Source organism: Helicoverpa zea, chromosome 9 (genome assembly GCF_022581195.2).
Source record: "Helicoverpa zea isolate HzStark_Cry1AcR chromosome 9, ilHelZeax1.1, whole genome shotgun sequence".
NCBI classification, from domain to species: Eukaryota; Metazoa; Arthropoda; class Insecta; order Lepidoptera; family Noctuidae; genus Helicoverpa; species Helicoverpa zea.
The window spans coordinates 1133882-1148881 of record NC_061460.1 but is presented as its reverse complement, the minus strand read 5'-3'; the positions used below and the strand labels follow the sequence as shown (position 1 = coordinate 1148881).

The following is a 15000-nucleotide window of genomic DNA, read 5'->3' as shown; positions in this document are numbered from 1 at the left end:
AATAAAACACAAAATTCAGCCAAAAATATTTTATTTAAGCGTATTTATAATCTTTATATTATCAATGCTGATATATTATTAATCTTTAATTCTAATATTTTTATGGCTTTCCCCATTCTATTAGACGCTAAGATTGAATAGTATTAATTCATAAAATTTAAAACAGTCTTAAGCACGCAGTATTATATCGTCCAGTTATTGCTTTTTATACACTGTTTTAACATTTGACGAATTAAATTGTTTGTGTTAGTATACGTACACTGGGCCGAGCCAAATATCTTTCATCAACAAGTTTGTACTTATTGTAATAATAACTTCGCTTCACATACTTTAAAAATAAAAATGTTACTTTACGTTTAATATAAAAATACCACATTTTTTCAATATTGTTACCGAAATTCGCACTTTTGTTTCTCTAATATATTTGTCTCAATTTTGTCACCAATATTCTTTTTTGTCAGTATGCAAAATTATATTGAAAATTAACTTAAATCTTACAACAAAACTACATCTAAAACTATTTATTCGTTAAAAAAGTACGACGCACGCCAAATAATATTACATTGTGATTTTATTTCAAATAAATTGGAGAGTTCATAATTACAATTAACTGCCAACTTTCTTCATAACATTTGGCCACATTCTCCTTTAACCACCATTCCTCTGATGTTTGAGCTTATAAGTATAACAATTCATCGACCTTATTAACCATCTTATCAACGACCGGCTGATTTGCAACATTTCCATAAAAACTTGGCCATCCGTACAAAACTTACCCTACAGTCCTACCCTTGGTCGACCTACCTACATCCCTGTCTTTTCAGTCCCTTAAACTTCAAGATATGAATAAAAGGATCAAAAGCAGGGCTCAAACATACCCTGTCGAAATAATATAGTTATGTACTAAATAAAAATACATATAAAAGTAGATATTACAGTAAAATGGCAACGTTTTAGGAGTACAAGCAGATGAAATGAAAATTCCGAACGAACCGTAAACTTACACATACCAACTAGTTCCAAACTTATTTATATACAATCTTAAGTTACTACGGCGAAACGTAAACGAGTAGCATCAAGCGTCTAGCACCATTTCGATATAAAAGTATACTTCAATTAACATAAAATTATCAACCAAGAAAAATATAAAAATCATTGATAAAAACAATAATATTATTATAACAAATAGCTCCAAGAACCTCAAGCAATCATTATTTTCGTATATTTCTCCGAAATTATCCAAAATAAGACTAATGTAAATCACTGGTTAATTTTGAATAAAAGAGGGGACTAGCTGAAAAAGTATTGCATTTTTAAGATAATAGACATTTATACCAAGGAAAACTACGTATACATAAAATCTAATCGAATAATATACATGAAAATATATCTATACACTGAGATTACATTACAGCGCTACACGTATAAAAAATAAAATCACATATCATCACCTTCGGTCGCGCCACATCGACCAACAGTTCGCACAGATCCTCGCGCCCCGCAACTCGGCCCACACACCACTTAATAATTCAACATTCCAAATGGATACCACTAAATATAACGTAACGAGGGTAACTTTTTAATATAATTCGAGTTTTATTACGTCAATATAAGTCGTCTCCTAAGGACGGGTGAATGTGAAAAATTGTCACAATTTGAGCCTCAAAAATCTACATTGTACTTTAAGACCTGATACCTCCAAGCTACAATCAGTTTAATGGAAGAAACACATTCATATTGCGAAAATCTATTTAAAACACGCTAACACCGAGATAGATAAAATGTGTACTTTTAAATTACTGCGTCACAATACAGTGACTGTACTGCGACTTGAGAAAATAAAATATTTAAACGATCAAGATCGTTATTGCACTCTGTAAATTAAACTTGCAATTTCTTTCGAACATTTTCCTTTTCACTTGTCACAATGACAGAGTCAAAGTACTAGGTTTACAGATTCGTTTAGGAGGTCGTTTTGTTCGCGAACGGTATGTCTGGTTCCATGCGCAGCGTCTGTGGCGTGGGGTCGTAGTTCCCGGCGAGGTAGTATACGTCATTGTTGTCGTATACCGTGCTGTACTTGACCGGGTCGTCACCCATGCGCTCCTTGTACTGCGCGAGCGGCAACACCTCGCATTTGTGAGATATAGTTTGGACGTCGTTCTCGTCCGTGTGTGGAGATTCAAAGAGGCCACCCTGGAAACCAAAGCAAAGATAATAAATAGTAGCATATTCAAATTGAACATTTCTTAGGGCGCGTTCACACGACACGCGCACGCCCAGCGCACGCCACCCGCGTCCAACTCGCATTGAAATTTGTTAAATAACAATTTGAGCCTTATAATGCATCAATAGATCTCAAATTTCATTTAACGAGGTCTACACGCGCACGCCATGCGCCCGCCTCGCGCCAACCCTGCACCCGTCCTGCCCGCGCTCTGCACCCGAGCCGCGTACGCGTTGTGATACCTGGAAGACACTATGCCTAGTGAACGAAGTAGTCGTCCCTAGTAGTTTATGTTGGCGCGAGGCGTGTGCGAGGCGGATGCAGCGCGTGTGCGGGTTTAAGGCGGGCAGAACGCGTGCACGGGTGCAGTGCGTGATCGGCGCGTGTCATCTGTCTGAATACGCCCTTATGATGTACATTTCTTATAATCTGCAAGTAAGTGGTACTAACGGGATAGTGCAACTGGTCGTTGCAGCCGACAGTCTCCTCGGGGTGGTAGAACCACTTAACGCGCACTGCCATGGCGCCGCGCGCCTCCCACAGCGCCACGATGCGCCCGATGTACGGCCTGTCCGGCCGCCCCGTCGACAGGAACACTGCCGCGTCACCCACCTATAACACGGAATAATAGAATCTGAGAACAGGTTTTTTTTTAATGTTTTTGGATTCATAGAATGGTAAAGGCGCCAAAATAATTGTTACAAACTTAGAGATTTGTGAGCGAAAATCTGAACAAAGAAGAAGGAAATCTAGATGCTGATTTCTGATGAAATTGAGGCACGAATAGTAAAGAACTTGTCTCATCTTCTGAAGACAAGACTTATTTATCTCATTGCCATTTATATAATTAATCCCTAAAGCAGGTTGACAGAGAATTCCGTGATGTTATATATATGTCACCGTAAGATTACAAACATCGTTAGATTACAATCTATCTCGAGAGATTGTAAACTGTCGAATTATTGTAAACCGTAACATTTGATTGCAATTTAACGCATTATTTTTCGCTATATTATAATCTATCGATGAGAAATTGTCAAATTGTCAACTGTCCGAAAGCTCTCCCTGATTGGTCAGTCTTTTTGTAAGATCGAGAGCGATGTAGAGCGGTCAAATTGTCAACTGGCGTAGAACGGAATGCATCTTGCGCGCTGATTGGTAGAACGTCAAAAAAGACAATGTTCTTTGCTACTCCCGGTGTCACAGCTCTTTGACGTGCAAAAATAAGTGACGGTTTAATTTTTTATAAAATCAAAAATTGTACTTAATTTTTAAGACTCAAATTACACACAATTAAAAATTGTATTAAAAATTGAAGTTAGTGACGAAAACGAATCGCTGCAAAACCGACTCCACGTAGTCTTGTCTGCCCTACCCCTAGAGTGCAATTCAAAACTGCGTAGGCGCGGAGGGGCGAGGCGGCCTGCGAGCTGAGGCGCAGGTAGTTTCAGCGCTCGCCGCCGCGGCTGAGGCTGGCCGGCTCGGCCGGCCAGCAAGCCGAAGCTGCGGTGGTGAGCGTGAAAACCATCTGCGACGATAAGCTCGCATGGGACCGCCGGAGCCCCGCAGCGCCGGAGCCGTGACAGAAGTTATGCTTGCTGCATGTTGCATGCTTACTTCCATGCTGGGTCAATTAATATGGGATGTGTTATATTTTAAACAAAAAACTCAGTAGGTACGAGTAAAAAAATTAGAAGGTAAATAAATATTTTTATGATGTCATTTCATAGTATTTAAGAAGTTTACTGTTAGAATGCATGCTACAAATTTAGATGCAAAAAAATAAGCACCATGCTGAGTTGTATTTAGAGTGGAAGATAACTCGTGGCTAAGATAGTATTATTTAGATGCTCGACGCTTTATTAATTGTGACTGATTTAGTAATTTAGAAGGCAACATACATTTTTGGGGGCGAATAATGATATTAAAAAGAAGCCTGTTTAATTAGCACCCCTTTTATTTTATTTTTAAATATTAGTTTGTATTTGAAGACAAAATACCTAACTGTATTTTTATAAGAGTTATTTTTATATAAATTTAATACTTGAAGAATTTTTGAAGAGCATTTATTTTATTTAACTGACACCTCTATTTCATTCCTAACTCTACGGGAACTCCATGGGAACAGAACGGCTGGTCGTGATTGGTCGATCTTACAAAAAGACTGACCAATCAGAGAGAGCTTTCGGACAGTTGACAATTTGACAATTTCTCATCGATAGATTATAATATAGCGAAAAATAATGCGTTAAATTGCAATCAGATGTTACGGTTCACAATAATTCGACAGTTTGCAATCTCTCGAGATAGATTGTAATCTAACGATGTTTGTAATCTTACGGTAACATATACACTGCCAAATCGGAATTTAGTAAACCAACATGAAGTCCTCCACAATCTACGTCAGCAGTACCAGGGCACCATAACTCACATTGAGTAGCTCATCCCCCCGCTGTATGGCGCGGTAGAACAGCTTGCGATGCCGCGGCCGCGCCGTGCGGCGGTAGGCGGCGCCGTGCCAGCGCCACAGAGCCGCGCCCGGGAGGAACGCCGCCATCTTGCTTACTCCACCGCCTTCCGATGACGTTGATGATACTGTACGGCGTTTCGCCTTCTGTGGATAAAGGAAGGATTAAGTTAATACTGACCCGACTTGTGACTCGAAACAGTGAAGCAATAACTTAGATTGAAAAGAGCAGATGCTTTCTAAACCAAGTCCATATGAACTTGACGGTTGCATAATATATTAATTATCCTAGAGGAGTTGTCAAGAGAAAGAAAGTCTGACAATCGGTCATATAACACACATAATTAGTCCCTCAAAGTGAGATACTCTAAAGATAGTTGACAAAAACTATAAAGATAAAACAACAACAATGGCGTCTTCTAAACGTACCTTTTTCGCATCACTCGTGGATGCCGTAGCTGCTTCTTCATCTAATCCTATTCCGCTATCCTTCAAATTGTCTTTACTCTCTTCTTCTTTTTTCAGTGTGACTTTGCCCAGATTACTGAAGTCCAGCACGGCGTTCTTGACCAAACTCTTCTTGGACAAAACCGCTTTCTTTATCACAGTCTTCATTTTGTCTTCTGGCGACTTCTCCACTGCGATTAACGTGGAAAGTCTGTCGTTAGAGTCGACAGAGTCTTCATTCGATTTGTTCGAGTCAATGTAATCGGAAGATGATTTAACTCTTTGTTGATCGTCACCAGATGAACTAGAATGTTCTTTGCAACTAGAATGATGCCTTTTCCTGTGTTTCCTGTGATGTTTCTTATGATGCCTCCTGTGTTTACAATGTTCCTCACAACATTTGTGTTTCTTTTTCTTCTTCTTGACGTATTCCACAGAGTTGGGATCGTCCTCACTGGAATGACGTTTTATTTTGTCTTTTCGATGCTTTTTGAGTTTTTTTCTGTCTTTATGTCGGTCTTCATCGTCTTTTGGTTTGACGACCACTGGTTCTACCACTGGTGGCTTAACTTCAGTGCTTAAACTTGTGGCAGCTAGGGGTATTACGGTCACAGTGGGGACCTTTTTCTCTTCTGTGCTTACACCACTAACACTCGTATTTCTTCTTCTTTTACCGAGCGTGAACAACGGATTTTCATATTCTGTAACATAACAAAACAATACGTCAATTTACGAGAAGTGATTGAAGTACTAGAACCACATGCAATAAGAGGTAGCTACGATACTGACCTACAACAGGATAATTTGGTTCTAGGAACCTAATATCCTCAATGGCTATTCTGCCAGAATCTCCGTCGTCGAACTCGACAGCTACAAACTTGTCATCATGAGGGTCTGGTGAGGAGACTGCCACGGTACCAGGATACAAGCATCTGTACTGCTGAGACCAGTAGGCACATACTCTAGTACCTGACGGCAGTTCCGTCACTGATGTGGGACTCACTTCTAAGATCTGAAATAATGAAAATGATTTATAAATAAATGACAATAAATTTTTAATTATGTACTTTGAACGTATGTATATCAACACTTACCGCGTCTCTCAGAGTTTCTTCTCTCGACAATATGTGCGGCTTATTACCCCTTTCGCCATCTAATGTGATGGCATACACATCTGGAGCCGTCACAGCGCTCAGTTTCCCCGCATAGAACAGCCCTCCCATAGCTGTAAGTACTCTAGGCGACTGGTCTAACTTGTCTTCTGTTAGCGTACACTTAGATATCGGTGGAAGTGCAGCCGGCTCTGCAGGCGGTTCTTTTACCTCCTCGCCAGTCCTTTCTTTAGATTTGTGACTCTTTCGCCTCTTTTTAGCACGTCTCCTTTCTTTATCACTGTCACTAGACGCACTTGCACGCCGTAGCGCGAATTCTAGTTCGGGAATGTCGTCCCTCGAATGTTTCCGAGCTAGACGATCAACCTTCTCCCTATTCTTTTGTCGCACTTCATTGAGACTCTCCATAGAAGAGCTCGCAGATCGGTTTAGAGCCCACTCGGCTTCTTCTGGGTCAGAACATGCCTTCATGATCGGTTCCGCTTTCAACTTCGGACGCACTTTGCTTGTCCGGTTGATATCCTCCCTTGAAGGCTCCCCTCTAGTACACAAAATGCCACCTTTGAGCTTGCCTTTGGCCAAAAGGTAGCCTACAAGACTACTCTTAGATTTTGGCTTCTTTGCTACAATTGTCTCAGTAGAGTCTGGACTGGAGACTTTACGTGGTCTCCCAACTTTACGTTTCTTTGATGATCCTCTGTCAGAATCGGGTGACAATGCCGGCGTGGATGGTGTCGTAGATGCTGATAGAGTCGGTAAAGGTGGGGTTAAAGCTTTTAATTGAGCTTTCCTCTCATCAAACTGCCTTTCCAGTGCTAATAATCTCTCACGCATGTCTTTTTCAATGGCACTGGCAAGGGCATGCGCCGACCGGACGTTAGTGTTATGCGTGCAGGTCACAGAGTTGCACGAGCACGCCGTGACACGTCTCAGACTTGTTTCTAGTTCTCCTCCACTACTCCTACCTTCGTCCCTTTCTCTATCTCGTTTGTGTCGGCGCATTTTTTCCAGTTTATGCCGTAACCTTTCCTCACGATCACGGCTTCTTATTTTTCTCCTCTCGCCACTAGAATCGCCTTCCCTATGCCTGTGCCTGTCTTTCTTAATAGTAGAAGAATCTGCGGAACGACTCCTTTCGGTGGGACTTAATAAAGGTTCACTCTTGATAAAGGGACGGGCTACAAGGGGCATGCTTGGAGGAGGTTTTTCCACTACTTCCTCCATAAATCTCTGTTCAGCTAGGGCACACAATAAGCCTAAGCCGTCAAGCGAAGGTTTAGCTTGTTCACTGGTAGTAGGATCTGTCGGTGGAAATTCAAACCGCCTGTGTGGTTCTGCCTCAGTTCTCGGAGGGGATTTAGGTGATGTCTTTATAAGAATATTTAGTTTAGTCGGTGTTCTCGTATCAACGGTCAACGGAGTCGGATCTAATGTGGGCATGCTTGTTCCTGGCGTCGTGCGTTCAAACTGCTCGATACTGTTCGACAGTAGCTCCAAGCCACTAACATCTACTGGTGGCCTGGCGTGTTGCACTGGCGTAGTTCTCGCTGTATCTATTACTAGATCGTTGGAAGCATTGCTACTGGAGTTATCTAAACCATCATCCCTTTCCATTGTATCTATTGCTTTTTCAACGGCTCCTATTACATTGTTTGTCAAACCCTCGGAAGACGACTCTTCAGCACTATCCATGGACGGAGGCTGTAATAATTGCGTCTGACCATGCAGCATGTTATCTTCAGGGTAGTGCGCAACGCCAACGCACGCCACATCCCTTTCATCTTCATCGGCATGATTTGGTGATTCATCCTCCTCATCGATGTGATCAGTTTGGTTGGACGCGTCTCTGTGTGCCGGGAGCTCAGGAGCCTCAGGAGGTGGCGTAGGCGGGGCTGCCGGTGACGTCGCCTGACTCCGACACGCCTGCTCCGAGTAATCAGGCTGATAATACAGATGCGTCGTGATCAGCGGCTGCGGAACTGGTTCAGGGGCATAAGTTGGTTGCGGTTTCTCATGCTGTGGTTCCGGTTCGATTTTTATTAAATGTGGTGTGATGAGAGGCTGGATGATTGGTTTTCTTTTGTCTGCCGTGTGCGCTGGATGTGGTTGTGGCTGCGGCGCTGGCGCGAGTGTTACCAGGCGCGTAGAATGCGTGTGGGTATGTTGTAACGTTGCCGTGCTGGCGAGGAGGTCTCCTGGTAGGAGTTGTAGATGGTGTGATGGGTGGGGCGCTTGGGGTAGCAGCAAGGGCGCTGACTGGTAGGGCATGCCTCCCCAGACGACGGCGTGGGGCAGGTCTGGGGGCGCGGGCAGCAGCAGCAGAGCGCCGGAGGTGGGCTCTCGGACCAGCTGGAAGCCGCCCGACATGCCGCCGCCCACGGACCCGACGCCGCCCACTCCTACTCCGCCGACCATCATGCTCTCCATCGACATTTGAGCTGGAATCAGAGTTTGACGATGAGTTAACTTTAGCCAAGAAGTGACTTGCTTAAAGGCTACCAATTTCCCATACAAAACCTAACCAAGCCTAACATTTATAAAAGACCTTATTCATATCACTGACGGATGACACAGAGTATTGAACGAAGGGAGTGCTTCCACAACACAATCTTCACAAAATACTTTATCCGCACTAGACATTTTCCAGTCATGCTTTCGTCGCATTAGTTACTCGTGCAGTTGCATTTCGGCACATTTATTTGTATTATAAAGATTTATATTTAGAAATTGTATTCTCTCATCATTGAGTCAATGACAATACGGGCGTAGTACCGACAGTTTAGTATGCATTGAGTTAGTTTCCGGAGACGAGAAGGAATGTTAATGTTCACGGTGGGAAATTGTTCCTCATAACGCCTTTTAATACTTAAATGTAGTGAAGATAATACAGCGGGATTTTTTTATGAAGATAGTTATTGAAGTAAATTGCACAGTTGTATTTTTACGATGAAAAACATGACTTAAAATTATTTTTAATTGATATTGTGAAAAGCTAATGTGTATTGGGTACCTGTTTATATGTTCCTACCACGTTAATTAATATTGTTTTATTGTAGGTAATGAGTAGGTTTCCCATTCTTGTTACAAAGCCTAGTCATTTACATAAAACGTGTTAACTTTTTGTTTCATGTAGGTAAGCTGTAATTATTTAATCGTTAACATAAATGAATGAATTTTATTAACTACAGTTGCAGTTTGCAGGTGGAAAAGTAAATTGTTTACAGGGACATGTCAAAAGTGTCAATTTAGTGCATATTGTATGTTTTATGTCGCAGTAATAACTAACTTAGCTACCCCTTACACTATCAGCCTAGGAGGTAGCTCTACTTAATTGGTTAGTTAGGCCTATCTATAGGTACACAGTGAATTCAAGCATACCAAAGTATCAGCAAGTTATATGATACCTGTTAGAAAATGCTCTGAGAGTTAGCCACGCAGGCGTACCTATGTAGGTAATCATTTCTCCCAAAAATGCATTCGTAGATACTTATACTCCATTTAAAATAACATTAGAAATTTAAGTAAACCTTTTTTACTGTTTGTTCAACCGATTTTGACTTCTATTCCGTAGACAAAAGAACGGAATTGAAAGCAAAATAGTGGTTACAATACCAAGTATTTACTGCAGCCGCCATTAATCATACTACTAACGCAATAGAAGTCAAAATCAGTTGAACAAACAGTAAAAAAGGTTAACTTAAATTTCTAATGTTATTTTAAATGGAGTATAGGTAATACTAATTAAAAACAAAAGATTTCGCTTCGATTTTCATCGGACAATAAAAAACAAACACCAGAAAAATTACCATTGATTGCTTAAAATTCTTTTAAAAGTTCCCATTGCTGCCCAAACACATCTTAATGACTTGCATAATACTGTTCCAATTAATCCATTATTCTTCCCACATCCCTACCGAAGACAGAGATAGAGCATACGGGAAATGGGTGCTTCAGAAAGAGACAGAACGAAACCATTAGCATCGTTTTATTTTAAACGGTTTTAAAAAGCAGTCGGTTTTTTTAAATAGTCTGATTTCGTTCAAATTGAGTAATGTGGTGAATTTGTAATAGTCTCGCTCGGATTGATGATGTGAACTAGTTTTTTTCTGTTAAGCAGGTAAGTAAGTATTTGTTTGTATAGAAGACTCCATCATATGTCATTCTGACCTACTCTTAGGTCCCTTTTTGTATGAGAAATCATAAAATGGCTTCCGCTGTGGGTGCAGGGTGAGAGACTGTCAGACTCTTACTGAATAAAACCGATTATTTTGCTTCTTAAGCCCTTTAAGTACCTATGTACCAGGGCCGCGGTAACTCTTTTCTTACTTATATAAATTCTAAATGAACTTAGAATTTACAAAGCAATCGGACCTCAAGAATCAAACTTAGGTGCCTACCTACATTTTTGCAGTCATACGTAGATAGGTATACCTACATGCCTACTTGCATAGGAGAGAATATACTTATAGTTGTGACTCATGCCTTGCGACTGTAACACTTAATTGAAGGTTCTAAATAGGTACCTATTTCCCTTTGATTACCTTAGGTATAGGTAGGTATTAGTAGGTAAATACCTAAGCAGGTATTAAGTAGGTAGATACACCTGGCGTCATCTGCTCCTTTTTTGATTGTGGTTAAAAAGAAAGTTTTGAATAGGTACTTATAGGTGAGTCGGCTAAGTAGAGGTAGATTGAGTTCCTACGTAGTACAGTTACGTATTTTCGCGCCTCTGCCTAATTAGCTCTTTTTGAGTTCGGCAATCGGGAAAAAAGAAACTCCATTTCAATTTGCTTGTATTGATTGTTTGAGCAGTTAAGCAGGCACTTACCTACTTAAGTGCATAATGCACTGATTAAAATGATTTAGTACCTACCTACATAAGTAAGTACCTACCTAGGCGAAACCTTATTTTCTTAGCTATCTACTTGCCTATTACTTACTTAAGTACCTAAATTTAAAATTTAGAAACATATACCTACTTACTTTTTATCGGAAAAGGTATTATTACCTATAGGTAGGAGGAATTTAGCCTCGATCTCAGTGGCGTGCACTTGGAGAGGCCTATGTCCAGCAGTGGACTGCGATAGGCTGATGATGATGATGATGACCTATAGGTAGGTAGTGTTTAAGAAGGTACCTAGGTACCAATGGGTTTTACTGCCGACTTTGCATACTTTTGGCAACGCTATCTGGGCACAATCCTTTAAACTCGCATTACATTGGGATCGAAATAGGAACAATGCGCGCCCATGCAAATAACAAAAACAAAAATAATAATTATCGGTTGTAACTAGGTATGCAAATAAATACAATTTTCCCTTCCTGTTTACAAAAGTTTATCGCACTAAACACGTATCAAATTATAATTTCCTTATCAGATATGTATCAAAGGCACCAATTACGTTGCCATCAATCATTGTAGCGAGCGTTATTTCTTCAACGGTCGCGTGAGGTGTCAGACGCCGCAAAAATCGCCATTACCACACAACTTGTTATTACAACAAAAACATAAACGCAAAAAAACTCATTCACAACACTAAAAAGATCGAGGCGGCGAAGATAAAGGACTGCCTTTACAAAACCGACGGCTTCTTATTGGCCGAGACGCAAAGTGGGCGGAGTTACGTGGGCGGAGCGATAATTGTTAGGGCTGCACGTAAGTCGACTCCGGTTTATCGATAAATGAGTTTTTATGTTTTTTTATGGTGTTATAATTTATCGCGTGGAAGTGACAGAGTTCCGTTCGTGGGGAACGATTTAGCGGATGGATGCGGGTGAGCGATGGATCCTCGCGATATTTTTTGCCGTCTTTAAGACGTATGACGTCATTTAGTTTAAAGTGGTCAACACGTGAGAAATATTTGGTGATTACTGTACTGGGAGTATTAGTTTACGAGCGCGTTATTTTCGAGTGGCTTATTAAGAAACCGGTGTGAGGATTAGAAATTAGTTAGCAATACTTAGTTTTTATTAATCTTTTAGATATTATTTACCTACCTAACTACCTACGTCAAAGTAAGTTTACTTCCAAGATAGCCTCTAAGAACGCTTTTCTATTTCTGTAACTTGCTACTCCATTGAGTGATGTTTTCTCTATGAATACCTAAATCGTCTCGATGAAAGCTCATTTTTTTAAGTGCACACAATTTTTACGCTCATCGTCTTGGTTCTAAGCTATAATTTCACCCTTTATTGATTTCTATTTCCATAGCATAGGTACAAAGGTACATACTACAAAACTTACACATACCTAGCCTATGCCCAATTAAAACTACAGTCTACACCTACCTACCTACGTACGAATTTAATCAATTTTACAGTCAGCATGAAAATCATATTTAAAAACAAGATAATTTTCATTGATAAATCCAATAAACATTGTAGGTATTCATTTTGCAATTGGTAGTTTTACATCAACGTTAGTTACGTCGTCATTCAAGCGACTTGACTAACATTGTAATATTCTAACAGATATAAATATTAACTTATTCAAATAAACCCACATACTTATCTCCGGGTAATATATCTCTATTAACTTGTCCAACTGAACGTTAACTGTAGTTAGGTACTTACTGCAGTTTTCCTTTGACTTACTGCATTAATTAGAAATGCAAGCTTCATCATTTTCAGAGCCTTTTTCCCAACTATGTTGAGGTCGGCTTCTAACCGGCAGTCTAACCGGATGCGGCTGAGTACCTACCAGTGCTTTACAAGGAGCGACTGTCTATCTGACCTCCTCAACCTAGTTACCCGGGAAACCCGATACCCCTTGGTTAGACTGTCGTCAGACTTATTGGCTTCTGACTACCCGTAACGACTGCCAAGGATGTTCAATTACAGCCGGGACCTACAGTTTAACGTGCCATCTGAAACAAGGAATCGAGCGGGATTGGTGTTTAAGATATACTTAGAAAGTACATACAAACTTAGAAAAGTTGCATTGGTACTTGCCTGACCTGGAATCGAATTCACGCCCTCATACTTACTCGAGAGAAATACAAGCTTATCGTAATTTATTACAGGTTTCTACTTAACTACCCATTGTATAATACTAATAAAGTCGATATAATCTCAATTGATCTTTAGCTACCAGTTTAACCTTTATTAATGAATAATGATAATATTTTAATATGGCAATTACTAAGTACAGTAGCACTTTAATGTCATAACTTAAGGAAAAACAAGAAACATAAGTAAGTACTTAGCAAACTTAAGCATTTTTAAAAAGATTGAGGGCCTTTTTAACTAGGAAAGTCATTTTAGCATCAGAGTGGACTTTTTGATTTGACACGTGAAGCTGAAAGGAACACTTGAGTTGAAAAATACGTAATTGACCCAATTGACAGGCAAAGCATGAAGCGATGATGTGATTCTAACAGACAAGGGAATCAACAGACGAAGAAAAACAGCACAGTTATTCTCAAGATTTTTTTTTTTTCTGGAGAATAACTGACAAAATAATGGTAGATTGGAAGTTCGTTAAATACGAACGGAAGCTGAACAAATCAAAATTTTCAAAAGTACCTAACACATTAACACAAACGCCATTTGCTTAACATCCTAAAATTCACAGAAAGCAGATGAACACTCGGTAAATAAATTATTGACGACTCCTAAGCGTTTAGCAGGTTTGAAAATTTAGATCTGTTTTAAGTACTACTTTTTGAAGGTGATTGTAGCTAACTTCTTCGTACTGTCTATTCATTAGTTAAGCCGCACACAGAAGTATACAGTTTACACGCTGCACCCCGTAGATTTTAAATTCCTGTGTCGAATGAGTGACACAATAACAGCCAGTAATCTAGATACCTGTCTGTTATAGGGTTTAGTTACCTAAGTATCTGCCTTTCTGATATTTGACTGACGCCTTAATAGTTCTTCATGTAGCATCTGACGTTTAAAATAACTTTAGATACCACGATGTTCATGTAATGTTGGAATTCCGACAATAGAGATACTTTTCTGAGAGTTACGTAGTCTTACCTACTTATTCTTATTTGGAAACTTATTCAGATATCATGCTTACTTCTTCTATTTTTTGTTTCTTGGATGGTCATTCTCCCTGACAGATTCGTCAACCAAAATCCAATTCATTTCATCTTTTTCTAAGCATCCACTGGAACGCTTGCAATGGATAGTTTATAAATGACAAATAAAGAAGGGCTCGCGTAATTAAAAAGTTTGGTATAGTTATCGGCACGGATAATGAGCTCTCTGCGGAAGAGTGGGGATCGCTTTGCGCACTGTACACTTAAGGCAATAAATAGTCAGGCAGTCAGGGCTCAATATCCTTGCCGATGATTATAACCACTACTCTAACCAAACGCTGCTGCGAAAGTATGGCGAGCAATTACCAAAAACTGATTTACAATACAGGTGCCATTACCTAGAAAATCAAAGGTAAGCTAGTACTATCGAAAATCCTGAATACTGTCATTAGAAGCATTCCAAACCCCTATTCATCCCATTCACACATCGTCTAAATTAACGTTTTGTCTCCACAGTCTTTCATTGAACAATACGTTGGAAACGAGTGCGAAATCCAACGCCATCGCTTTAATGGCGGGATTTCATTAATTTATACCTAATGATGGGATGCAGATAAAAACTGCTCGATGAATGGCCCGTTGTAGCCTTAAAGACATAATAAACGATATCGGGTTACGAGGTTTGGTGAGGTTATGCGTGGTTCCGCATTAATTATAGGTAATCTGTATTTTTTTTATAGAGGTGATTTTGGTAATTTT

General features: G+C 40.0%; 1 protein-coding gene across 7 annotated transcripts in view; it reads right to left on the bottom strand.

The window, feature by feature from the left end:
• Positions 1-14: 14 nt before the first annotated feature.
• LOC124633502 overlaps positions 15-15000 on the bottom strand; it is an 89138-nt gene continuing 74152 nt past the window's right edge. For all 7 annotated transcript variants that reach the window (XM_047168741.1, XM_047168743.1, XM_047168744.1 and 4 more), the window contains 6 exons: positions 6236-8691; positions 5931-6153; positions 5124-5842; positions 4659-4841; positions 2678-2839; positions 15-2196 (listed from right to left, as the gene is read on the bottom strand). In XM_047168741.1, the coding sequence (XP_047024697.1) occupies positions 1963-2196; positions 2678-2839; positions 4659-4841; positions 5124-5842; positions 5931-6153; positions 6236-8691 (3977 nt within the window). In that variant the 3' untranslated portion in view covers positions 15-1962. The remainder of the gene's footprint in view (positions 2197-2677; positions 2840-4658; positions 4842-5123; positions 5843-5930; positions 6154-6235; positions 8692-15000) is intronic.